Source organism: Melospiza georgiana, chromosome 13, assembly GCF_028018845.1.
Source record: "Melospiza georgiana isolate bMelGeo1 chromosome 13, bMelGeo1.pri, whole genome shotgun sequence".
NCBI lineage: Eukaryota > Metazoa > Chordata > Aves > Passeriformes > Passerellidae > Melospiza > Melospiza georgiana.
In genome coordinates this window covers 6,875,503-6,902,701 of record NC_080442.1, presented here as the reverse complement: position 1 = coordinate 6,902,701, position 27,199 = coordinate 6,875,503, and the positions used below count along the sequence as shown (strand labels likewise).

The following is a 27,199-nucleotide window of genomic DNA, read 5'->3' as shown; positions in this document are numbered from 1 at the left end:
AGAGTTGGAATGGATTTAAGGAACATTTAGTTCCAGCCCCCTGCCATGGACAGGGACGCCTGCCACCAAACCAGGTTCCTCAAAACCTTATCCAACCTGGACTTGAACGCTTCCAGGGATGGGGCATCTGCAGCCTCCCTAAGCAACCTGTGCCAGTGCCTCACTACCCTCACAGCAAGGTATATTTTCCTAATACCTAACCTAAATTTCCTCTCTTTGAATTACTCTACACAATCAAATTGTTCAAGTTATCTATAACCCTCGCCACAGCCGTATTTTTTATAGTACGACTGTCTAAGAAACCGCAAGGAAAAGCGCCTTGGAGAACACTCGGGAGAGCCGGACTCACCTGTTTCCCTCCCCTCCCCTTCCCGCGGCCCGCCCCGCCCCGGGGCCCCCCCGCCCCGGGCCCCGCCGTGACCCGCGGCCGCTCCCCCCCCGCCCGCACGTCCCCGGCGGGGCGGAGCTGCCGCCGCTGCTGTGATGGCGTCGCGGGCGTTGCGGGCGGAGGCGCAGCCGCTGCGGTGCCAATAGAGAGCGGAGCGGCCGGGCCGGGCATGGAGAGCCTGGCGCAGCCCCCGCCGCCCCCGGGCTCGCTGCAGACGGGCGGCGGGGGCGCTGCCAGCCGGCTCCACCTCGGAGAGGCGGCGGCGGGCGAGGGCGGCTGCAGGGAGGCCGAGGAGGGCGGCGGGCGGCGCAGCCCTTCCCCTCCGCCGGCCCCCGCTCCCGCCGCGGCCCCTCAGACCGCGTCCCCCTCCCGGGCCGCGGAGGGAGCTGCGGCGGCGGAAGGCGCGGGGCTGGCGGTGCCGGAGAGTCCCGGAGCGGCGCCCGCCTCGGAGAGCGGTCCCGCGGGAGCCGGCTCCGGGAGCAGCGGCGCTCCCAGCCCGCCGGGGGAGGAGTCCCGCAGCCTGGACTCGCTGGAGTCCTTCTCCAACCTGCACTCCTGCTGCCCGAGCAGCTCCGAGCTCAACAGCGACGCCGATGAGGCGGTGGTGGCGGGGGCCTCCTCGGGGGGCCCGGCCCCGGAGCCCGAAGGGGACAGGCCGGCGGCGGGCTCCCAGCTCCTCTCCGCTTCCAAGGAACGCTTCCCGGGCCAGTCGGTCTATCACATCAAGTGGGTCCGCTGGAAGGAGGAGAACACGCCCGTCATCACCCAGAACGAGAACGGCCCCTGCCCGTTGCTGGCCATCATGAACGTGCTGCTCCTGGCCTGGAAGGTACGGGGGGGGCGGGCGCCATGGCGGGGCCGGGCGGGCGGTGCCGCTCGGGCAGCTCGTGTGGCGCCGGCGGCGTCCGCGGCTCCCGAGCCACAGCGGCGTGAGGGCACCGCGGGAAGTTTGTGCTGTGTAGGGCAAGGACGTTGTCGAGAACGCTGGAGAGGAACTTCTGACAAGGGCATGTGGCAGTAGGACTAGGAGGAATGGCTTTAAACTAGCAGAGGGCAGGTTTAGATACAAGGAAAAAATTCTGCCCCATGAAGGTGACGAGGCACTGGCACAAGTTGCCCAGGGAATCTGTGGATGCCCCATCCCTACCAGTGTCCAAGGCCAGGTTTATTGGGTCTCTGGGCGACGTGGTTTAGTAAAAGGTGTCCCTACCCATGGCAGAGGGTCTGGAACCTGATGATCTTTCAGGTCTCTTTCAACCTAAACCATTCTCCGATTCTTTCAGTAAATATTTCAGGCTTATTTCTGCTGTTAAGCACATGTCTCACATACAGAACTTGGAAAACAAAAAGTATGTGCAGTATGTTGCCAATACACTACTTAGATGCTGCTGTCATATATAGAATTACTTCGTTCTCCTAAAACAGAAATAAAATGTCTCAATGATGTTTACTAACCTGAACAATATATAACATACAATAGCTTACTGATGTGTACAGGTTTTTAGTAAGTAAAGATTACTATTTATAGCACTGAGTACATAAGTGATATTTTTGGAAAATAGGTTAGTTTCATATTATAAAGCGTATGTAGAGTTGTACGAAGTGCAGAATTGTACAAAATAAGGATTTGTATGAGTAGCTGCCTGAGTAATAGGGACACATTAATATAGTTATGCAGTATAGACTGTATTTAAACTAATGAATAAATCAGGTAGTGGTCAAGTGCAGCCTGAGACCTGAAGGTTCTTGTTCTCCATAGCCATTGTGAATGTGGACTTCCCGTAGTCTTAAAGTAATTTTTTCCCCAATCTTTTAAGTAATTAAAATCTAAGCCATAACGTAGTTATTAACATGTCTCTGTGAAAGGAGTATCTGTTGGAGGAAAGCTGTAAGGTTGTGTGCCTTGCAAAACAAGGATGAGGGGCACGTCTCAGGAAATGCTGGCAATTCAGCCCCGGAAGACTGAAGAGCTGATAGAACAGAGTCCTGAAATAGGAAAGCTTTACAGGAATAGCTTTTATGTGGTAGTAGCAAGGGGAAGAAATTTGGTGTTGGAAGAGTAAGAGGTTGTTTGCAGTGTGACAAGTGACTTAGGAAAAGGTCAGAATGGAAATATGTGATGAGAAGAAATTTGTTTAGATGCAGGTAACTGCAGAAGATTAATGCTCTTGGTTGAGTTACAATTTCTACACATTTTTCTGAGCAGAACAGCTCAGACATCAGAAAGAAAACTCTGGGTGCAGTGATGTTGTTGTTTAAGCATCAGTAAAAGCAGTAGAGGGAAGTTGGGTGTGACTTTAAGGTATTGCCTTATGTAGGTTCTGCTATCCTCGGGAGGGTGTGAATGTTGTCACAGGCTTCAGTATTGGACACTTGCTTTCTGTGCTCCCTCTTTGGCATCTGGGGGTGACTTGAAAAACTCGCCATTCCTTATCAATTTTGGGGGAAACATTTTAAACTGTTAGTTACAGGGTCTTACTTTTTAATCTTTTAATGAAAGATATAAATGGGACAGCACTGGTCCTGTTGTTTGAATTCAAGTTTTTGGAGGTTTTGTTCCTTAACATTTTTCCTTTTCCCTCCTCTGCTGCTCTCCAACCAGAACTTTAACTGACATTCTGCTGGGATCAAATGTTACATTAGTGAGAATTAAGGTAATACCCAGTTTTATAAATAGGCAAAAACCAAAAACCAAAATACCCCTTGGGAATGCTCTTCTGTTTCTTATTGCTCAGATTACAGGAAGTTTTCTATAGTTCTGTCTATGTAAAACGTCAGCAGAATTTACATGAGTTGCAGACAAGCAGCTAAACTGGTGAAACTGTCATCACAAGTTATTATTTATAGGCTTGAGGGTTTTCCTCTTATTTGGTTATATATTGTAGTTGCTTGTAATTGATTTTCCTAATTACTGCCTCTACAAATTGGCCTTTCTTTTCCCCAGTTCATAGTCAAGAACCACGTTCACAGTGGTTGCGGTGACAGCTCATCTGTACCTCACTGACAGCAGCTTGCCACATGAGAGGGCTCAGGATGGACATCCACCTTCTCGCTCCTCCTGAGCCAACATGAACACTAGGCTGGGTCAAGTAATTATAATTTGGGAGCAGGAAGGCAGACTGAAAGATGAAAACAGGCAAAAGTAGACTGAAAATACCACAGTACATATTAGGTGAAAAGAAGCTGTACGTAATGGGGAAAAAAGAGCAGAAGAAGGAGATGAGGAGGAAAGCTAGAATCACAACAGGGAATAACAAGTTAAACAGTTATGCTTTGGGTTCTAATCCCTGTATCAGCCATCATTTTTCCTTTTTAGAACTCTTTCCTGACAGGGTTGAGAGTTGTGGTCATCCTGTGAATAGATCTGGTCTCAGCCAGCTGAAGTGCAATACTGATTTGGTGGTTGGGGTTTTGGAAATTCTGAAATAGTAGCACCCACTGTGACTGTTCAAATTCCATTTTGAAAATACCAGGTTTTGGAACTAAGCTTGTGATAAAACTGCTGCTTCTCTTTTATCCACCACTTTCAAAGGATACAAAATACTTTGAGGTGGCAGATTGCAGAAGCTGTATTTTAAATATTAAAATTATGAAATTACTTTTCTTTTGAAGTGTTTTTGCAGTCTGCCTGTCTTAAGTGTAACTTGCAGTTTAACTTACAGGAGGGAGAGCCAAGGAGCTCTGCTACAGGAGTGTTAGAGAAATGCTGTAAGAAGAAAAACAAAAGCATGATATCAACTTGGAAGAGTAGCTGTTGTGCAGAACAGCTGTTGTGCAAAACAGTGTCGTAACCACTTAGACTTGTGTGATGGAAATGAAGCAGAAGTAGAGATTGAAACAAGCATTTTTAAATGTATGTACAAGCATGAGTTGTGTCCTCTGATGTGGAATAGTGTAGCACACTGTTTTTCAGCTTATTTAAATCTGGAGATTGCTCAGTTTTAACTCAGGCCTGTGGCTCACTATGTGGTTAAGCTTAGCTATTCAAAGTTGGCTTTTCTAAGTGCCTTTTGTGATCTTTGTTAGATATAGTTCATGCAACACTTTCTGATAACTTCTGGCATTTCATTAAATGTAATTTGGGGTGGGGGGGAATGTGACAATCATCAGATGCTAAAGCTTAGTGAGGGTGCCATGTGATTCTGCTCTGTGCTTCTTAGGTAGGATGTCATGTCTTGTACGTGAAGAACTCTGTGAACATTAACGTGTTGCACAGAAATTACATATCTGAAATGTCCAGGGAAGATTGTGAAACATAAAATAAGCAAAGGGAAAACATTATACAATTAGAGTATAAATAATATCAATATTGTCTTGAGAAGTGCGTGCCCTTATGTAGGAGAACAGTGATATTGCATATTTGAAAATGTCTTTGAAAGTTTTTTGTGTCATAATCCTCTCAACAAATGGAAGGAGCTGTGTTCCCTACACACCTAGTTCTACTAAAATTTTGGAAACTTTTAGAACTGTCTGAATTACCTATTCAGGTATCATAACAATTATGTAAGTAAATGTTATATAACCATTTTCTTGCTTAGATGTATCCAAACTGACTGTTCAGATAAGAAGTAGAGTAAAAAATTCTACTCAGAAATTGTTAATGTTAGGTTTTCATTAAAATGGCCCTTTGGGGAGGAGCTGAGCGCAGAGCTCCCTCCCGCCGGTCCCCGCTGGCTTGGCGGAGGCTGCGGTGGTGCTGCCGGCTCCGGGGGCTGGCCCTGGCCCTTCGCTCACACGTGATGTGCTGTCGCTGTCGCTGTGCCCGGCCGGAGCTGGCACAGATTGCTCAGCGGGCCTTGGCAGCCTCCCTTCCTCCGGCACCTGTGGGATGAGCTGAGCCCGCAGGTGCCGCTGGAACCGTGCCCAGCACAGCCACGAGCCCACTCGGGGGCTGGAGGTGACCTGGCTAAAGAGAGACACTGAGGAGATGGAGGAGCACACGCTGACCTGTCACAGGTTCATGAAACTGTTCCTGCCACTTATTTGCAGAGAATATTAATTGTTTTTTTGTCAAAGCTGCTTGAAGCTACCCATACCTCTCTGGAACACTGTGTTCAGAGGAGTTGCATATTTTAGATAAACATGTTTTGAGACTTTAAGTCTTATATAAGACTTATTATATAAGCCATTAGAAATTTTCTTGGACCCTTTTGATAGTCATGGTATTTTCAGAAGTGTTATCCTCTGTGCATGACTATATCACTTAATTTTTTTGAAGCCCTTCTGTAGTGTGGAAGAATATAGTGGAAAATTAGTATTGTGTAGTTTTGGGGTTTATAGTCTAATTCATACAAACTGTGTAAGTTTTATTAGACAATCTGCTCCATATGAAAATTTGTTTACCAGTCTTGTCTTTAATTAAAGTATGCCTCAGCTGTATGTCATGCCATAGTTGTGTGAGAAGGACTGAGTTTCCCACTCCTGAGTGTAGGAAGAAAATTATAGCTAGAGTTAGAAAGAGCCATCAGGGCAAAGGACCAGGAAACTGCACTAGAGGGGTGCAGGAAGTGAGTGGGAGTTGAGGAAATGCATTTTTCCTAAAACGTGGAATTGATGTGAAATCTAGCAACTAAACATTGAAACCTATTGCGAAAATGTGTCTCAAAATAAAAGATTGTTATGGACAACAGCAGCTTCTCCTACTGTTGCTTACATTGTTTTCTTCTGTTGATTTCTCTGGATAATGACTGTGGTTCTGTATGATGTTTTGCTCTCCCTTAATTCCTAAGGTATTTTTCTCTCCCATTTCCTCTTCACTGTGCATTTCCTGTTGCTTAAGTGCTTGCAGTGCTCTGAACAGCTGGGAAATGTCATGTTCTCTGTATATCTCAAAGTCAGCTCTGTTCAGAAGTACTCAGAATGTGTTGGAACCCCATTAGCCCACTTCAAAGGTGTGATCCAGGTCCCACTACACATGCCAGCCCTAAAATTTCACCATGAAGTAACCAATTAATTTTGCTTAGCATTTAATCAAGCAGTTAATTTTGAGATGTAGCTTGCTAAAATATCCAGCTTTGAGAGATTCTGGAAATATGAGTAAAACCACTTTGCTTTTTCTGCAATAAAAAAATAAATGGTTAGCTTTACAGTTGTAAGGGAAAGTTCCATTTGTTAACCAGTGATATGGATAATATGTTGTGCTATTTTAAGCTCTGTACATAGAGCTTAAATAGAGGTAAGCCATGTAATTGAGCTTTAGAGTTGGTGAGTTGGAGAGTTCTGTAAGTTACAATCAGTTGTCATTCATTTAATATTTTCAAAAAAAACATGTACCCACGCATGCCTGATTTTTCTTCTTTAATTCCTTTCCCAGATCCCAGTACTACCAGCTTCTTTATAAGCCCACCATCTCTGGGTTGATCAATGTGTGGCAAATGTCAACTCTAACCCAAGTAGGGACATATTTCTTAGAGTATAAATAAGGAAGTCATATAAACTTGGGTCTCTTTCTTCTTCCCCATATAATGAAATTTCTTGTGACTACATAGATTTAACACATTTACCTTTGTCAAGTGTAATTAAAATTGATAAGACAGATGTAGCCCAATCACACCTCATTTTCCCTGCAAAGTTATTAAAATAGCTCAGTTTTCATACTGAAAACCCTCTCCATCACAATGTGAACAAAGTGGTGTGTTGCTATACTGTATATTTGAGTTTGGGGTGCTGCAGCAAAGGCTTGATGTAGAAGTAGATGTAGATTGCTCTTCCATCCCCTGGATTTCTACTTCTTCCTTCTCCACAATCAGAAAAGTAGGTGGAACCTATTAAATCTCAACCATGAGTTAACAGTCTCTTGTCATGTCTTTCTATATGTGTCAAGGACAGCAGTGATCAGTATTGAGGGACTTGATTAAAAAATTCCTGATAAAATAAATACCTGTTGTAGACTTTGAATGGCAAGATGTTGCAGGGAGATAGGATGAGAAAATTAAAAACTGAAGAGAGCTTAAAATAAGCCCCAAGACAAACCAACCCCAAACCCTAGAAAAATAAAATTCACATTATGCAGAGAAAAATTGCACTATGTTTAAGGTCTGTATCCTCCTGTGGTATTTCTTCAGATTTCTTCAGATTGCCAGAAGCATGTCCTTGTATGTGTTTGTGCTTTGCCTGTTGCTTTTCTTCCTGCAGTAAATCAAAGTGTTCAACCAAAATGTTTACCCAGGATGCTGGAGGAGATGAGAATGCAGGAAGCTTTTAGCTCTGCCAGGGTGGTTGGTTTTAGCATATGATGATGTTTGGAATAAATCAGGGAAGAGGGGAATGGAATATTCACCACAGAGTTCTGTGTGCCTCTCTGCTCTGTGTGGGGTTAAACCAAATGGTTAAACCTTGGAATGTGAACATGGGATGAGAGGCTGAGAGTCATTTCCTTGTACCTGCACAAGTCTTTGGCTTCCCTGTCCCAGCAGCTACTGACACTAGATCCTTTAGAAACTTTGTACACAGGAACTTTTTGAGCTAATATGCAAAATTAATCTCTTAGTACTCAATACTCAGTTAAGAATTGGAATAAAGGGAGTCAAAGACTTGAGGGAAGTTTTCTGAACAGTTCCCAGTCTGTTAATTCTGAGTGATTGTAGTTGAGCCACTGCAGTGAGTGGTGTGGGTTCTTGTGAAATGGAGGGGGGTTTTGGTGGGAGGAGGGAGCACTATGCAGATGTGCACCTGGGAGAAAGTGCTGCATGCATGTGGTTTCTCTAAAAACCAAAGTGCCTTTTTAATCTCTTCTTGTGGCTGCTGTTTAGTAGAGGTCCAGTATGCTAATGGCCTTATAAACTGGTGGGGGAAATGTAATCGGAAGTCTTCTGTCTAGAAATACAGTGCTTTTTAAATTGTTGTGCTTTGGTGTTTTAAAGAGAATTTACTTTTACTTTGACAGATTAAACTGCCACCGATGATGGAAATCATAACGGCTGAACAGCTGATGGAGTACTTAGGTTAGTAACTGCAATAAATCACTTCCACTTGTGTGTTGTACTTTGTAGTGCATAGCAACATAAGAGCTGGTTTATGTATTTACTATTTTATTCAGCTTTTTATTTGATTCCAGAAAACTACTTACAGTATGCAGTTACTCATGCTTTTCCTTAACTGGTTTTAGAAGTTTTCTGCACTGCTTTCCAAAGTGATTGGTCTGGTTCGTGCCATTGGTATGGCTCAATGCACCAACACATTGACAGATTTAAAATTATTCATGTCTCTTACAGTGTTGTTTTATTATAGTTGACAGAATGTAGTAAGTCAACTCTGTCTTTAGTGGTCTGTAGTAACTCTAATCCTTGGAAGTATGACCTAATTAAAATAACAAGAAAAATTAATGTAGCCCTCACAGTGATTGCAAGTGGGATCCCATTTGCAGGCACTGCTCTGGTATCACATTCAGTATTCAGTAAAACTGCAGCTCTGTGTATCTGACAGGACTGGAACTTTAATGACCCTGGTGATCCAGGTGTTAAAAGTGCAGTTGTGATAGTACTTAAGCTGTATGTACCACTTTTCCTTCCCTTGTAGCCTGACAAATATAAAATGGTTGAACTTAGTAGACTAGACTTGATTTTTCTTAAGCAGGAGAAAAAAACCCTTTCAATATTTTCTTTATTTTTGCTTGCAAAGAACGTAGCTTGTTCTTTTCAGAAGCAAATTGCTGAGTCTTCTGGTTGAAAAAAAAGTTGCCTACATAATTTTCTCCAAAAACTAAGAAATCTTGCTCACTGTGTCCAAGCATTTCTTAGAATTGCATTGGTGACACAATACTGTCTGAAGTCACTACATAATTCCAGTTGTCTAAATGTGTATTCTTTCTTGAAGGCAAATTTTAGCTTCTGAAATTATCTTACTAAATTGAATAATAAAACTGTGTTCAAATTATTTAGGTTCCTATTCACTCAACAGGATTAGCAGTTCTTCTACAGCTAAAAAAAAGCCAAAACCAACAAAACAACCTTCAACCACTTTCAAGTTAAAAGAGTATAAATTAGGAAGCTTATAATGATATTTTTCTGACTTTAGCAATGGAGCAAAGCAATAAGTACAAGAACATTGAAATAAAATCTGGAAAGTGTGTATTAGTCTCTAAAGATGTTATAAGTCTTGAACCTCAGTGTGTTGATTAACTATTAACTAATTTATTACCTTTGCATTGTAGACAAAGGTGGAATACAAATGTTGTGGTTTAAGCCCAGGCAGCCCCTTGCTCACTCCCCTACCAGAGAGATCAGGTAGAGAATGAGGAGGGTAAAAACCAGAAAAACTGTGGGCTGAGGTAAAGACTCAATATAGGGAAAGCAGAGCAAAACAGGGAATTAATTCACTGCTTCCCACAGGCAGGCAAGGGTTCAGCCATCCCAGGAGAGCAGCACCCTGTCACACGTGGTGACTTGGGGAGAAAAACACCATCCAGCACTCCAAGTGTTCCCCTTCTTCCATCTTCCCCCCACTTTATTTACTGGGCATGATGTCACCTGTGCTCATTGGGGGTCACCTGTCCTGGCTGTGTCTCCTCACAGCCTCCTGTGGCCCTGTGAAAAGCAGGAAGGGCCTTGGCTCTGAGTGAGCCCTGCTGAGCAATAACAAAAACATCCCTGTGTGATCAGCCCCGTGTTCAGCACCAACCCAGAGCACAGCCCCACAGCAGCCACTGTGAAGAGTGAACTGTATTCCAGTCAAAACCAGCACAAGTTTTATAGACTTACTGGTGTATAAAATATGACAAAACATTCACAGTATCAGTCATGATAAGTGGTTGTCTTTTTAAATGTGTACAGAATTACATACTTTACTGTGAACAGTTTGACCTTTTTATGTTTTGAACCTGAGGCACAGAGGGAGGTTAATTTTTGAATATTGAAGAGATTGATGTGATACCCCAAGAGATGATGAAATGTTGCTTTAGTAACAGTTGGCCATTTCAATTTTATTTCTTAATATGCTCTTACTAAGTTTTTGTATTCATATTTTACTCCATAATTATAATTCAGGTTATTAAACAGTATGATCTCGTTAATTTGGTAGAAAACTTCAGTTGTGGTATTCATTATCAGTCACTTCAGTCAGAAACATTAACAGAAATGTTGAAGCTTTGATTGCGGAATAAATTTATTTTCATTTTTGCTTTCTTTTAGGAGACTACATTCTTGACGCAAAACCTAAAGAGATATCTGAAATTCAGCGACTTAATTATGAGCAGGTAAGGAGCTGCTCCTAAAGCAGTTACTTATGTCTGAGGGAACTAAAACTACTTTTCTGACCTAGGGTTTGTCACCTTGTTAAAAACCACAAGCATACAGACCATTGTTTGCAGTTTGTTTTTGTCTGGGCTTGATGTAGAGTAATAATTTTATATATGTGCTATTAGTGAAGAAAAACTCAATATTTATTAACAGAAGACACTTTTTTTTCCCTGTTATGAAATAACAGTAATGAAGTAAAACAGGTTTTATTGAGGAAGTGTAACACGGAGGTACCAATAAAAGTATGTAACAGGGTGGTTGCTCTTTGAAGTGTTGTGCTGCATGTCCTTCAGTTGCTCTGTTCAGTGGTGCCTGCCAGAGTTTCTCTGAGGATGTAAACTGAGTAATGGAGATCTGTGTTCTTAATCATGATGGTCAAAAAGAGATTGATCCCATGTTATGAAAGGCAATATTATTTACACTGACCACTATTTATATGTCATCACAGAATTATTTCTGAAGAATTTCTTACTGAATATAATGCTATTAGATTTAAATTTTGTTGATTTAGTGTATATTTTCTGAGTTCTGTCTGTAGTCATAGCTGGTTTTTTGGTTACTCACGGAAAAGTGAATTTGAATTTTTAATAGGTATAAGGTTTCAGGGTAGTTCTGTTTATTCTTAGGTCATTTTTTCTTGTTCTCATTCAGTGTTGACAGCCAAACTGAGTAACTTGAGATTGATTTGTATCAGATTATAAGAATTACTTTTGTAATAATGAAATTGGCTATTTTTTTCCACACAATTCTGTGTTGTAGAAGGTTATAGCTATAATCAGCTTGTAGGAGGGTGATGAAAACTATTATGCCTGGTGAAAGTACAACCTGTATAACTTTCTTATGCTCAGATATATGGCTTTAGAACATAAATGTCACATACCTGAAGTTTTGACCATGTAATTTCAAAGAAGCCTTTTGTTCTAGAAATCTTCCAAGTTGCTTTGAAGGTAGGAAATAGTTAAAGTAGAAGTGATAATGTTGAAATTGTAGCAAGAAACTTCTGTGGGTTTCTGGTCTGTTTGATGCAATCCTGCTTTGTTTGCAAAGTAAACATTAACAAAAAGGCAGCTATTGTCTGTAGATGTATGGTCTGAATTTGTGGATGACACTGTGCTGACTTACTATGGACTTCTTATTCATTCAGCAGTATGATTATGGCAAAATATCTTCCAAAACAGACAGGTTTTCATTTTTGATGTCAGGCCCCTCCTAATGACATGCTCTTGTTAAGGTGGCTTGGTTTGCTTTTAAAGTGATACAAACTTAAAAGGTGAAGCCACTCTTGAGAATTACTTCCGAATCTTGCTAAATTCTAAACCTTGTGACAGCAAAATGTTAGTAAGATGAAGCAACTTGTAGTAAGGCAGTGGGAGCTGTTCCATTCCTGATCATGGAAACTTGACTGAGCAGAGTGGTTAAAGGGCTACAAGCATTAAAACTCTCATTTGTAGCAGCCATGCTCAAGTGCAGATTCTCATCAGAAGACAGCAGAAGCAGCTGTCTTTAACCATCAGTAGTTTCAGTCTGTGAATCTTTGCTGTCTCCATCTCCTGTCTAATCTGCATTTCTGGTCTTTGTCATGCTATTTTCTCATTGTTGTAAGCCTGAATTCCTCTTAAACAACAGAATGTTGCAAAACCCAAAAACCCCCAAACAAACAACAAAGTGCCTCAGTTTCCCCAAATATTTTGCACAAGGCTTTCTGACTGTGTTCTTATGGACTTTTCTCACTTAGTGGAAAATTCTTTTTCCTGCCATGTTGGGAATTTTTTTTATCTGTTGGTTCAAGATAGCTGTCTCACAAAGCATGTTTTCTTTGGCTCATCTTTCCTTTCTGTGATTGGAACTTCATAACTTGATAATTCTCCTTAGGATTCCGTTGGGATCACTACTATAATTAATAAGTGCTACTTTCATGACTTGTTTTAACAGCAGAATCTACAGGCCATTTAAAGGTATGCCCAAAATAAGGTAGAAAATGGGTTTTTTATTAAAGAAAAAAAGTGGTGAACAATTCAAGACTGATTCTCAGTACTGAACCCTGAAATTAGAGTTGGCAGGTGGAACTGTGTAGCTCTTACTGTTCATTCATTATGTAGTGACAAGTACTTGTAAGGGAGGGTTTAAAAGGGGAGAAGAAACCTCAAGAAAAGTCCCTTGAAGATTCCTTTATAATTCAGTTTTCTTGCAAACATCTGCCTTGTGGCTTTGGGAAATAGACCTAACAGCAACCAGAGCTGCCTAAAAGTAGTTTATGGGTGTAAAAGAGGTCACTGGAGGGAGATTCTTTTATTTCATATATCTCCTGGCACAATATGTGAAGTGAATGTGCATTGAAACATTTGTTTAGGTAATTTACCCTTTAATTTTTTTTTTAAGTGTTAAGTCGATGAGTACTAAATGATGAAGGGTTACAAGAGTAACCACCAAGTGTCCAAAGCTGTTTTGGGTGATCTGTTCTGTTCTTTCTGTTGTCAGAATATGAGTGATGCAATGGCAATTCTGCATAAGTTGCAGACGGGTCTGGATGTCAATGTGAAGTTCACAGGTGTCCGAGTATTTGAATACACACCCGAATGCATAGTGTTTGATCTGCTGGATATCCCCTTGTACCATGGATGGTTAGTGGACCCTCAGGTAATTTACTCTGTTTCAATTATTTAAAAAAAATATTATTGTGAATGTTATTGGTGGGAGGGGAGATATCTCTGAATTTTAACAAGTCAATAATGAATATGATAATGAAGTTTTCAAATTTAGTCAGAAAAATTGAGGAGTAAATACAAACTGTGGTTTTTTTAGTGCAGGAGCTCTGCAGAGCCTGGGTCTATAGTCAAACTACTTTAAAAGCCTTCTATGACTCTGTAAAGGAGAACTGTTTTTCTGAGTGAAGTAGCAAGTTGCCCCAGATACAGTGTTCCAGTCATCATTTTTGAAAGCTTATTAGAGAACACTTGGAAGGAATACAAAGTTACTTTCCTCCTCTTTTTAATTCTGGTTTCTTAGTCACTGCTATTGAGAAATGAGGATGGTGGAACTGGTTGGAGAGAACTGCATCTTTAGCAAACATGTAATTTATTTTTAATTATATTATTTAACAAACACTAAAGTGGTATTGTTTGCTGAGTGGGAAACTGGTGAGTTTGGCTGCAATAATAATGCCTAAGAGTTTTTCTTTTCATGCCTTGTTGGTGAGAGTTGCTGTTCTCTTCCCCTGGCCCTGCTGATCCAACTTATGTTCATGCCTTAGCTTTTGATGCTAAGGGTTAATGGAAGCATTTAAAATAGGATCTGAAATAGCAAAATATGTAACACTCTGAGCTAAAATGTTTTGGCCTGCATTTTTAAGGGGATAACATCCTCTCTTTATTGAATTCTTATTGTCTTATTAATAATTGCCACTGGCTTGCAGCTGTGTTCTGTTCTTCTCAAAGGTAAATCCTCCATGTTGTTCCTCCCTGCTGCAGGTTGCTGACATAGTAAAAGCAGTTGGTAACTGCAGTTACAATCAGCTGGTGGAGAAGATAATCTCTTGTAAACAGTCAGAAAACAGTGAACTGGTCAGTGAAGGTAAGCCATGTTTTTCTGTATTTTATCAAAGTATGTGTCCTGCCAAATCCAAGTTAGATATTTTCCCTGTGGGTGATGCTGAGTAGAGATACAAGTGGGAAGAGCTGCATTCTGTGTGCTGAGCTGCTTTCCCTGGGCAGGCACCCAGGACTGTGCTTGTCTTCTCTGCTTCTCTAATGCATGCTCTTGATCTACTCTACAATTCTTCAAAACCTGGCAAGAACTTCCCCTATTGTGGTAGCATTCAGATTTCAACTTAGCTATGTATTTGCTCCTGTAAATCAGAGTATCAGTTATATACTCCATTACAACAAGGGAAAATATGAGTAATATTAGAAGTGGATACAGCATTTCTGAACAGGGGAAGGTTTGTTTGCAATGCTGTGGTTTTAGAACTTTGAAACTTGTCCCCTCTTTTTATGTGTTCCCTAAGGCTTGTGGCAGTATGGGGACATAGGGGGAAGATGGGAAAAATACTACTATTGTTTCCAGGTGTTATGTTAGCAAGTGTGTAATAGACACACATAACTGTATGTTTTGCTTTTGTAGGGTTTGTAGCTGAGCAGTTCCTAAATAACACAGCTACACAATTGACATACCATGGACTGTGTGAGCTGACTTCAGCTGTCCAGGAGGGAGAGCTTTGTGTGTTCTTCAGGAACAACCATTTTAGCACCATGACCAAATACAAGGTACATCCAGCATTTTTGTCTTTATTGTTGTGTTTTGTGTTTCAAAGCAAGTCATGCTTTTTTACTGTCTTGAAATAGAATTAAATTCCAGGTTGTTATATATAAATATGGTTTACAGTGAATGTAAGGTCTGTAGCAAATGTTACTTAGGAATTATTGATTACAGTGGTTTAGTCACTGGGATCCATTACTACTTTAACTCTTCTTGTAGCCTTTCCCTTTATTTTCATTTTACTCCCTGTGTTAACTCTTTGTGGTTAGGTATAGTTATCTACACTTCTTACATGGCTTAAATTTTCTTGCACTTTGTGGTTGGCATGATAAGGTTACTTTAATTTCTTGTTTCTAAGGATCTCAGTTTGCATTACATTTGGCCAGTGGATGAATAGGTCCATATGCAAAATCCCAAATGTTTTGAGAAGCTGAAATGGGCTGCAATATTGGTTCCCTTTGTTAGGGAAGAGAATTTCTTTTAATTATTTTTATCTGTATCTGGGGAAGCAATATGGCAGCAGTTGTGAAAGGAGTATTCCAGGATACAAAAAGCAAGTGTCAGCTTGGTTAGTGCTTCTGGGACTCCTTCCTCCATGGAATGGAGAATCTGCTTTGGAAAGTTTACCTTCATTTATGGAGCATCTTCATGCTAAAACAATTTTACTTCTGCTAGGATGGTAGTGTATGATTTTTACCCTTGTATAGAACTCTTAAAATTATGTTTTGGTTATCTATTCTTTAATAAGACGTTAATTTCATGTACACTTGTGCTTATGAATAATGGTAATAAAAGCAAAAAAGAAGAGGTGTGTAACATGGAAAAAAGTTAGGAAACCCCTGGTTTTGCCATTATCTGATAATGTCATATACCTCATGTGAATGACACTTCCATTTGTTACTACTAGTCCCTTTTTCCTCCCTCTGTTAATCTTGACTGTCAGTGCTAATCTTTGGCATTTTGAATAACTACTCATAAGCTGAGCTTAAAGTCTGAACAGTCCTGATAAATAATGATTAATTCTACAAGCAGGTAACATATTTGGTTTTCTGATTAGAGTACATCTGAGATGTGGTTTAAATCAGTGTGTACAATGCCACTCACTTAAAGCAGTAGGGTAAGGAAAAGGCTCTTTCTCCTCCCTTCATCCATTTAAATAACCCAGAGCATTTAAATAACCCAGAGCTATGAAATAAATCTCTGTGTGGTCAAATATTACCTGATGCAGCTCATTTAAATCCCAATTTTGAGTATAGTTTTTCCCCTCTCTGCTTTTCCAAATTTAGTTTTTGGATTAGCTGGTGGCAGCTCGTGAAGCAAGCCTGTACTCTGTTTTACACTTGTTACATGGAGTGGGGTTTGGTTTTAAAAAAGAAAATAGTAAAAGTACAGCTGCACTTTCTGGGTACAAATGGTATCTAGAGGTGCAGGTGCTCTTTTACTTTGTTTAAAGGCCATTCCAGATAAAATACATAAATCCTCCTGGAAATAACACATTTTTGTGCTATTATTAAATCCTTTAAAATATTATTTGTAGTAAATACAGTCAGTAAGTATCACTTTGACCTGTGGATTATAAATACAGATTAGTTTTGTAAAACATAGGCTCTTTGTAGTCTTTTGCAGCCCAGTATTACATTAAAGGGTAGAACCTGGTATGTGTCTGTACTTTATCAGCTTCATACTTGTAAACATTTATTTACTTCTCAGTTGAGATCCTTTTTCCTTATAGAAATAAAATGCAACACTTCAATGAGTTAAATATCCTCAGCCAATATTAATAATACAGAACAGGTTAAGGCAGTGAGTAAAAATCTGTCTTGACTTTTATCTGTAAGAACTAAATACAAGTCCTAAGAAATATTAAGTTGAAATATTTGAAAATGAGTGTGGTTTGTATATTTAAGGTTTGCTGCTGCTAAGTCACAGTGGGTTTCATCTTGTGCTTTTTGAGAATTCTTAGAATTCTGAAATGCTAAATTTTTAAATAGAGGTCATTATTCTTGTTTTTACAGTCATTATGGGGAATGACCTTGTAGTTAGTGTTTAATTTCCATGTTATTTACATGTTTTAGTTCCTGAGGTTATTGCTTGTAAGCAGTGTTCATTTTGATTTGAGTTTGTGTTGAGTGGCACACGGGAGAATTTGAGCTAGCAAACAACTTTTTAATAAAGACATAAAATAAGTTTTAAATTGATGTTGAAAGGCCAGCAGTAACTCTGTTGGCTCCTACCTAGCCAGCTGTTTGCAGTAGCTGTAAGTCTTGGGGGTCTTTTGTATCAAGTCAGAAATAGACTTAACTTGGGCTTTTAGCCAAGATCAGCTCTCCTGAAATTTTTGGCCCTCCAGGATACTCCTGTGAGTGCCAGATGCATTGTTGCTGAAGAGTTGAGATTTCTATCAACTGCTCCACTCTTTCCATCTCCTGGGTTTAATGCTCACCCTGCAGATGAAGTTTCCTCACAGTTTGAGCAGTAGTCAGCAGGAGATGGACTATGGAGAAAAGCCCATCCATTGGGAAAACTGGAGATACAACATATGCCAGGGAAAATGGAGGTATAGAACTTCTAGGGCAAGAATGTTGCAATTAGTTTTTCTCTTTCTCTAATACTGCCTTTCTCTCTTTCCCCTCCAAACCAATACATGGAAATGTATAAATAAAGCAGCTATTAAGTTAACCAGAAGGGAATTACACATTTATTAAGTTGTACATGTAATAAAATCAGTGTATTTTTAGAAACACAGCTTAAGTAATTAGCAATTATTATTCTAATTAAGCTAATGCTTAAACTTTTATTTGGCAGCTTTAATGTACAGCTGATACAAGGACCTGTACACTGGGGATATTTTTAAGTGCAGTGTGGGATTTTTAAGGCTGATATTTTAGTGAAAGGACTTGGATTTCCAAACCTTGTCCATTTGCCCAAGTAATAATTTTTTCTACTTCCTGTCCCTTTCATTGCATACTAATAGTCTTGGCTCATGTAATTATACAGTAATAATTTTCAGCAGTTAAAAATGTGATTTTATTTTTTTGCCTTTGCTTTTCATTATGCAGATAATAAATACATCAAATGATAATTCCCTAGATCAAGGAAAAACAGGACTGTAAAGAGGGGATCAGTTTGGTAAGAAGATCTTAGTTCAGTTGGAATGTTTTTCCCACAGACTTGTTTGTAACAGAACCTGTGTTCTTTACTGAAAAGTATCGAGATATTTACCTGTTTGGATTTTTAAGTATGTGTGTTTTCTACTTTATAAATGTTGTGTTTCTGCTTCAGAACTCAACAGATACTTTCATTCCAATACCAAGTGTATTTTAAAACAGTAATTGCACTTTTTCCTTGGGCATTTAAGATTGGCATAGTAGAGGCAATGAATATAACTGCTTAAAAACATGTTTATTTTTCAATTTCTTAGTAAGTGTACAGTTCTTATGCTGAGGGTTGCTCTGAATTCAGTAGTACATACTTTCTTTAAAAAAATATTTTTAATGTTAGTATATCTGAATGTTTCAACTGTTAGAGAAAATTAAAACAACATTCATTCATCCACTTTAAGCACCTTCACAAAAACAAAGGGATCTGATCCAGAAGTCCAAGAGAATATTTACATACTATTCAAAACATAAGGCTTAAAATGTTTGTCTTTACTGTACAAAGCTATTGGACATGTGTTTGGTTTTCTGTTTTCTGAATTGCTGGAAACTTGGTAATTGGCATTAGAACAAGTAGTTTAAAAACATTCATTATTTAATCTGATTATGAAATTATCCAAGGAAAGGAGATCTAGTAACATCCCCTGTAGCCTATATTTGTGCATTTCAGAGAGGGTTTTTTGTGCAAACCAGAAGATTGAGAGATCCCTGTTCAGGAGAATTATCTTGCTTTATCCTCAGCTTTATTTCAAGGTTTTTATATGTGAAACTATAAAATCTGGGCATTGGTCTACAATATCTAAGTATCGATTCTTAGCATAAATAATTAGTCATAACTTTGTTAAAGTAAACTCTGTCTACTGGGACTTCCATTTTTTTACTCCCTATTGACTATAGTTAAGTAGCAGATACTTTTGCTGTCTATTACATGCTGGCATTTTGTGGCCAGTGTTAACCCAATTGGGGAGACTGGGTATTTGTTAAAAACCCCACATTAAAAAAAAAACAAACAAACAAAAAAAAAAAAAAAAAAAAACCACAAAAACTAAAAGATAATCTGGTAGCACTCTAGAAATGTCCAGTTAAGATTTTCTGAGGGTAGAAACATTTTGTAAAGCGGGACAACTCTTCACAGAGAGTGAGGGGTATTTGAAAGCCATTTTTGTGCGCATTGGTTACCTGAGTGTCCCGAGCTCGGCCTGGTCAGCTGTGCACAGGCCGGGGCCGTGTCCCTGTCCCCCCTCGGGGCCGTGTCCCTGTCCCCCCTCCGGGCTGGCCGTGTCCGTGTTCCCCCCTCAGGGCCGTGTCCCTGTCCCCCCTCCGGGCTGGCCGTGTCCCTGTCCCCCCTCAGGGCTGTGTCCCCTGTTCCCCAGGCCCCGCGGCCGTGTCTCTGTTCCCCCCCGGGGCTGGCCGTGTCCCTGTCCCCCCTCGGGGCCGTGTCCGTGTCCCTCGCAGGCAGCCCCGGCCGGCTGTGGAAGTGCCTGGGAAGGAAGGGCGGCTCCTTCCTGGCCGCAGGCTCGGTGCGGGCCCGGCTCGGGGCAGCGCGGAGCTCGGAAGGTAAGAGCTTCTGTCGGGTCCCAGGCAGGCCTTGCTGGGGCCGGGCTGTGCCACTGAGTGTGGCCTGTGCCTTTGGCATGGGGAAGAGAACGTGCCTGGCATTAAAACTGTGCCTGCAGAGCCAGTCTCTATTTTCTTGTTGCAAAGGAAGAACAAACCCATGATGAGAGGCTACGTTACGGCTTGCAGCAAAAGAGCCACCTCCTCTTACTTTATATGAAATTATTGCCAAAGGTTCCATGAATATTAGCAATATTGTGAGGGTCCTGGTTTGGGGTTTTTTGTGGAATCCAATGTAATTATACTAATACGATGTAAAGATCAGAGAAGTTGGTTAAAAACAAGGGAAGGATGACTTTGGATCTCTGATCTGTGATTTCCCATTTTCCTTTCATTCCAATAATGTGACCAGGAACTCTGTCCCTTATCAGGTGCCTTATCAGGTCCTAGGGAGCCTGTGTTTGTTGCTTTGCTAAGCTTTGTTCAAGTGAAGCAGAATGTCTGAAGGTATGCAGTTGGTATTGGAATTGCAGTGCTGGTGTTCAGCTAATGTGGTGATATGTAATGCAGTTTATTGCCTTTCATTAGGGACCTGTGTTACATTTATTTTGTATTATTTACGCTAATGTGACATTTTTACAATCAGTGTTCTACTGAGAAATTCTTACAAAGAATATGAATTGTATTTAAGATTTGAAACAGGTCTCCATTTCAAGCAAGTGTTAATCCATCCTTAGATGCTAGATTCTAGTTGCATGAAGGCAATGATATACCTTAATATTTGTGTGTGGAAAAATTAAGCTTATAATAGTTTGGAGATAGGAAAACTAGTATTTTCACAATTTCAGTATTACTAAGCTGCACAGTTTATGGGCTGTAATTAAAATGTATGGTATAACAGAGGAAAACCTGAGAGACACACAAACCACCCCCTTTTTTAGGTTTTGTTTGAGTCAATGTACTGTTCAAAATAAAACTTAAAAGTTGAAATAAATTTTATCTTTAAAATTCTGGGATATTTAAAAATATTTTTGAAGACCTCTTGTGTACAAAATGTTGTGAAATCGGTGTTTTGTGCAAACTGGAAACGTTGTGAAATTACTTCCTTTTATTTTCTTCAGGTAACTTTAAGTGTCAGGAGTTTGAGTTTTTAGGCAGGTTTCCAAGGGACAGATGATTCCTTAGATCATGTTATGTGATCAGACTTGTTGCTGACACCTGTATTTATGTCTGTGAAGCCCCCCTGTGCTGCTTAACTCCCATTCCAAAGCTTGAAAGTACAGTATGTTACCTGTTTGGTTTTGGTTTGGGTTTTTTATCCACTCTGTTTGGCCTTGTGTATAAGTGCATGTTATGGTATTAGGTAATATTGGAGTAATTACTGTATGTGAGTCTTCAAATAATATTTTTGTTACATCAAGTGACCTCCCAGCCCCAGCAGGGGCAGCTGTAAACAGAGTGGAATTGACGAGACGTGAGTGGAATTTCAATATCTCCCTTAGAGAGTCATTTTATGACTTCAGAGGAGTCAGGGAGCTTGTTCTGTATGAGTTGAGTATGGACAGAGTTTCTATTTCTTGCCTGTTTAGCCTTAGAAATCATTAGAACAGGATCTGCCTCTTGCTTTGGTACAGCTTCAGCACAGCAGTCTTTGAGAACCCTTTGTGTGCTGCTGGAATACAAACACCAAATATTTGTGGATGTCACAATAAACTTGATTTTTATGGCTAAACCACTGCTTCAAGTTTTGTATTGAGTGTCTTGATCTGGTACATTCAGTCATACTAATGGGAGCTTCAGTCTTAAAATGCTCTATGTTCAGTAACAACATTCTTGATTTGGAGTATAATCCTAAAAACATGATTAAAAAGGTAGGATGAAATAAATTGATTGATTTAAATGGGTATTTTGTGCTGCTTTGCTGTCCCTCAGACATGCAGCACCATCTCCTTTCATTTGGTGCCTGCTTCAGTTATTTCCCTTTGATTTCAGCTCCTCTCCCACTCCCTCATACTAAGCTTCATTTCATCCTTCCAGTGCCTTGGTATCTGCCCTTGTTAGCATTGTCTCCTTCACTCCAGACCAGCCCATTTTATAATTTCAGACTTTGAAATTAAGAAATTTGGCCTTATAGAACTGTAAAATTACTAAAATGCCGACAAAATAATTATTGGTAACAAGTGATAGCAACAATCTTAAATTTAGAGCTTTCAATTGACATGGACCTCAAATTCCATCAAAACTCATTATGAAAGATGAAGTCTGAGATGTGGCCATTTTGAGGTGATGCCTCTTGGATTGTTTGGAAAGGTCACCTTTGTCTCCACACCTTGCCTTTGGAATTTAATGTGGTTACTTCTAGGATTTAAAGTTTTTGTTGCCAGGTTTTAAATCTACTTCTTAGGTATGTTTCTAAAGAGCTGTCAAGGTATATAAATTGATACATATTAATATATTCATTAATGAATATATATTCAATGTTTTATATTAATTTCTAGTCAATATGAACTTCCATTAAGAATGAAGAGTTGCAAGATGGAGTACAGAAATGGTGTGGTTGTTAATTTAGCTGTGAATACTAGTATCTGGTAGTTTAATGCTGTATGCTGATTTATTTAATTGCCAAATGTGCTAAAAACTCTAAATGTTTTATTGGAATGCAACATTTGTATTGTTTCTGCTACTTAAGATTGTAAAAAGTATTTTATTTTTTTTTTTAGTTTTACAAGTTTTCCTTGTTCTTCTGTGTAGGGTCAGCTTTACCTGCTGGTGACAGACCAGGGCTTTCTTACAGAAGAGAAGGTTGTGTGGGAAAGTTTACACAATGTGGATGGTGATGGGAATTTCTGTGACTCTGAATTCCACCTGAGGCCTCCATCAGACCCTGAAACTGTCTACAGAGGGCAGCAGGATCAAATAGATCAGGTACCGCATTTTTGCCTTTCCACTGTGAGTTAGTACTGATTTTTAGTGATATTTATGTGTAATTCCACAGATGTGCATGTGTGTATACTCATGCATATCTGGGACTATGAAACTCCTTTAGGTAATTAGATTAGGGTTCCCAAAAGTGCCACTTGAATGTATTAATATGGTTTTGAGGGGGAAAAGTAAGACCAACTGAGTAGTTTGGAAAATGGGATTTTAATCTTTCAGAATCCACTTTTGGCAAGTCCTCACTCAGGTGAAATGTCACCTCTGTTTTGTATATGGAAACAGAAGCAGACTGTGGAATTTCTTCCTACACAACAAACTCCCTTCAGCTCATTAAGATTGTCATAGCTGAACTTTGCCTTCTGCTGCCCACTTGGCTGGGTGTAGGACAGACCCCACAGCACATTGTGTGTCTGGTGGGTGTTTGTTGTTCTTGCTGAGACAGAGTTTGCAGAAGTCGTGTCTGAGGTGGGGCTGAGTTGTACCAGGTAATGCACAAATGCAGAGCAAGACTAAGTTCCTTGAAAATCTATAGTTTATAGTCATCACCATTAATTTTTTTACATACTGAGGGAAAATTAATCATTCTCTCAGAATAAAAATCTGGCAGATAATTTGCTGCTGTCTAGGTAATAGAATTTAAACCTGAAGCAACATTTTAAAATTAGTTTTTGTGTCTTCTGTGCTGCAGCTTAGTTATTGTGAAAGCAAACGTGTAAAGTTGCTGTTCTCAGCATTCCTGCAGTTGAGGTTATGGACAGGTTCTGAAAGAAATTCCTGATCTGCATTTGAAGATAAGACTGGGAGAAAAGTGATGGTACAGTGTAGTACCATCTGCACATGGTGAAAAATTCACTTGGTATGACATGACTCTGTGAAAGAGCATTAATTCACCAGTTTACTCTTTAGGATTACCTGATGGCATTGTCTCTACAACAAGAGCAGCAGAATCAAGAGATTAACTGGGAACAGATCCCAGAAGGAATCAGTGATCTGGAGCTAGCAAAGAAGCTCCAGGAAGAGGAGGACAGGAGAGCTTCTCAGTACTATCAGGAACAAGAACAAGCAGCTGCTCAGGTCCAGGTAAGAAAACAGTACTACAGAAATATGATCATCAATTTTAGAAAGTATGAATAATGGCACAGATACATCTGTGCTTGTACACATTTCAGCCTGAGGTGAATATAGGAATCTTTAGGAATACACTACAGTTGTTGGAGTATGCATGTAGATATGGAAACTGCAAACATTTAAGTACTTTAAAGCAGGCTTAGCCTTCTAAATTAGGGTTTCATTTATACTTATTTTGGAATGATGGTATGAATTAATATGTCAGGTTACAAAGATGGTATTAGCTAGTATTTTACATTACTTGCAGAAGAGCATTGAGCTAAACTTTTTGATAACAGTTGAAGCTTTGTCTTTATTTTGTATTGCAGAAGTTTGTTGCTGTACATTTTCGGGTGATTCAGACTCTGATCTCGTGTGAATCTATTCTGTTGTTCCAAATCAGGCAGTTCCCAGTTTCTCCCAGTACACCTTTCCATCCCATAACCATAAGCAGTTGATTTCAAAATCTTCTGAAAATGTGATTCATGAACATGTCTATCAAAAAATCCAATTTAACTGAATCTTCTGTGCCAGAGACAATATTTATTTAAGCTGGTGTTTTGGATTTAGAGAGGTTCTAACCACTGAGGGCTTTCAGAACTGCTTTTATTTACAAATAGGTAAGAAATAATCAACATAAATCCTACATCTTTGGCATGAGTAATTCAGAACCATTAACTGATAAGTTTGTTAAGCATGAAAAAAGAATGTTGACAGGTAAAAGTTATTTGCACTGTTTGTTGCTTTAATAGAACCAGCAGTACCTAGTTAAGACACAGATTCATACCTGCCAAAGGCAGGAGGAACTGAAGAACCTGCTGAACAGGATTAAGAGCCTGCTTCTTTGCAGCTATGAATGGGTAACAGAGGGAATAGATGATGAATTAACAAAACTTATGTTGCCTTTGTATACCAACCCCCTTGTCAAGTTATTAAAGAGTCACAAAAAGCTGGTGCCTTACCATTATCTTGCTGTCCACACCAGCACTTTGGCTCTGCAAATAGTGAAATGTGGAGTATGTACTTATAAGAGAAACCAAGAAAAAATTCCAGTGCAATAATACAGAAGTGCCAGAAAATGCTTGAAACCATATTTTATTGAAACTACTGATCTGTATATGTGGACACAACAGAAAGGACACATGAAACTTCCAATATATTTTCAGCTGACTTTCAAGAAATACACAACTTTTGTGGAGGTCCTGGAGTAGGTATACCAAAAACCCTACCTGAACTCTACTGGTTTGCATAATACTTAAACTTTTTGTTTTGAACTTGAGCACACAGAAGGAGTTCAGGCTGTATGTGCAGTGGGGCTGGGTTTATTTCCCATGTTATTTTCCCTACACAGCAGGTACAAGGTGCTGCCTCTCCAGCCAGCACAAGACAATCCGGGAGTAACGAACGCAAACGCAAAGAGCCTCGAGAGAAGGAGAGGGAGAAAGAGAAGAACAGCTGTGTTCTCTTGTAACAGAGCATGGATTCCACCTGGAGCCAAGTGCATGTCCTCAGAAGCAAAAACAAGGAGTCAAAAGGAAGACAAACCTGTTACATGCCGCCTGTGCCTGATTACCCCATGGATTCTGTTGACGTTCCAAGAGAGGATGGATGGCTTTGTACCAATCAGACTTCCTTCAAAGTCACGGCGCGAGCTGCTCAAGAGGGAATTCCAAACCACAGTTGGATGCGGCTGTGCTTTGAGTTAGTCATAAGAAATATTGCACCTTGTAGCTGAACACACAACTCATGGCAAGTCCTGTGTCATAGTGACATCCATTACTCATTACATCAGTTAGTAAGCTATTTTATCTTCTACTCTAAACAAAGATAATTCATTTTGTGTAAGGCTTTTTCCTGAAGTCTGTACACGAGCACAACGGAGTTCTGTGTTACTTCCTTAGTATGAAACTATATCTTAGGCAGGGTATAGTCTCCATGACATGAGAGCCCAAATAACAGCTGGGCACTGCCTCCTCAGTGTGTCCAGATTTCTTTGCTTCTGGATCTGGTATGTTCTTTTTTTGAACCCAGATTTATACTTGTTACTGCTATCACTGCATCTCCTGGCCAGCTTTCTTGCCCCAAGAATATGTGACTTGATAGGCAGCATACGAAAATTGTCATGAAGAAAATGGGGCATTTATTAAAAAGCAAGATGAATATTGTTTGCTTTTCTTGCAACTACAAACTGGGTATGGCAACTCAGATGTTATCAGGGTTAAACAAGTAATTTTATAGGTAACTTTTTCTTTTATTATTTTTTTCTCTTGTAGGTAAACTGGACCAGATAAGCTTTTATTTATTGACCTCTCCATATGATAGATGAATGATGAGAGGGAACTAAAGTCTATAATAATCGTTATTCTATATAAGAATGCAGAGTTAAAATAACTAACTATCTGCCTTTTATCCAGAAGTACCTTGAACTTCAACATGACGTTAACATGTCCACTTGTATATTTAAGCAAGTGTACTGTAGTTAAAAACACACTTTTTTGTTTGTTTTATAAATCATGTATTCTTAAAAAAGCACACTTCTGAGGGGTGAGAGAGGAGTGAAGCTCCCTCTCTGAGATGGTTTGAAAGGTGGTCAGGTGTAATATTTTGTTTTTTTAAATCACTAATTTAGAATTTTTGGAAACCAGATTTTTCTAATTTATGGGAACCAAATAAACATGTTGCATCTTGTAGTATTTATAGAATGCAGAAACAGAACACTTGATGAATTTTGAGGGAACCACAAATCTTCCTCCACTTCCATTAAATCAATAACAATTAGTTCTTGCTGAACCTTTTGATAAAAATTTCTATTTAGTGATTTGTAGATACTTTTGAAAAAGGCTGCTTCTCCTGGACAAGTTCTGTATCTGTGCTCTAAGCCTTAGTGTTCACACAGAATAACCTGGGCAAGAGGTGGAATATGACATTCCTGTTTCCAGGTGTTTGGAGAATGTCTGCAAAAGTGGGTGTCTAACACAATCCACTGGTAAAAAGCCACTTCACAATTATTTCAGACTGCACTGGCTGCACTGCTGGCAACCAGTTACCACACACATCTGCTACCAACCTAGAATGAAAATGAGATAAAGGAAGAATGTCTTACCAACTAAAGGGCCAATTTGTATCACTTTTCTTCCATGCCTTTTCCTCTTTTGTTTTTCTTCCACTTTTGTTACGATTTCCCTTTTATAATGATGAAGTAATGAACAGTAGGTCTCTAATATGTAAACTGTAAATTTAAAAATATCTTCTCTAGAAAAGTCATGCCCAGAGAAGTAATTTTAATACTTAATGTGTGCTGTTCAGATAATTTTCTATGTCAAAGCAAAGGTTGATGTCTTTTTTTTCCTTTGCAGCAGCCTAACTTAAAAAATTAATGTGATGGAGGATCACCAACATAATGACTTAGCTCCTTTAAGTAGATGAGAAAATATTCCAATAGTGTCAATAACAGAGACTTTAAGCCAGAATGTTGTTTAAAAACATTCTGTTACTAAGATTTTTCCAAATTTTGTGTATTTACATTTATTTATTGACCTTGAAAAATAAATATGTCAAGCTAA

The 27,199-nt window shown here is 39.7% G+C and overlaps 1 protein-coding gene across 1 annotated transcript; it reads left to right on the top strand.

Moving 5' to 3' along the window:
- Positions 1-557: 557 nt before the first annotated feature.
- MINDY2 (MINDY lysine 48 deubiquitinase 2) lies at positions 558-27,199 on the top strand. Its single transcript, XM_058033437.1, has 9 exons — positions 558-1,217; positions 8,274-8,331; positions 10,516-10,580; positions 13,102-13,260; positions 14,091-14,193; positions 14,743-14,885; positions 22,344-22,517; positions 23,436-23,609; positions 24,988-27,199. The coding sequence occupies exons 1-9, from the start codon at positions 558-560 to the stop codon at positions 25,105-25,107; spliced, it is 1,656 nt and encodes a 551-aa protein (XP_057889420.1). The 3' UTR covers positions 25,108-27,199.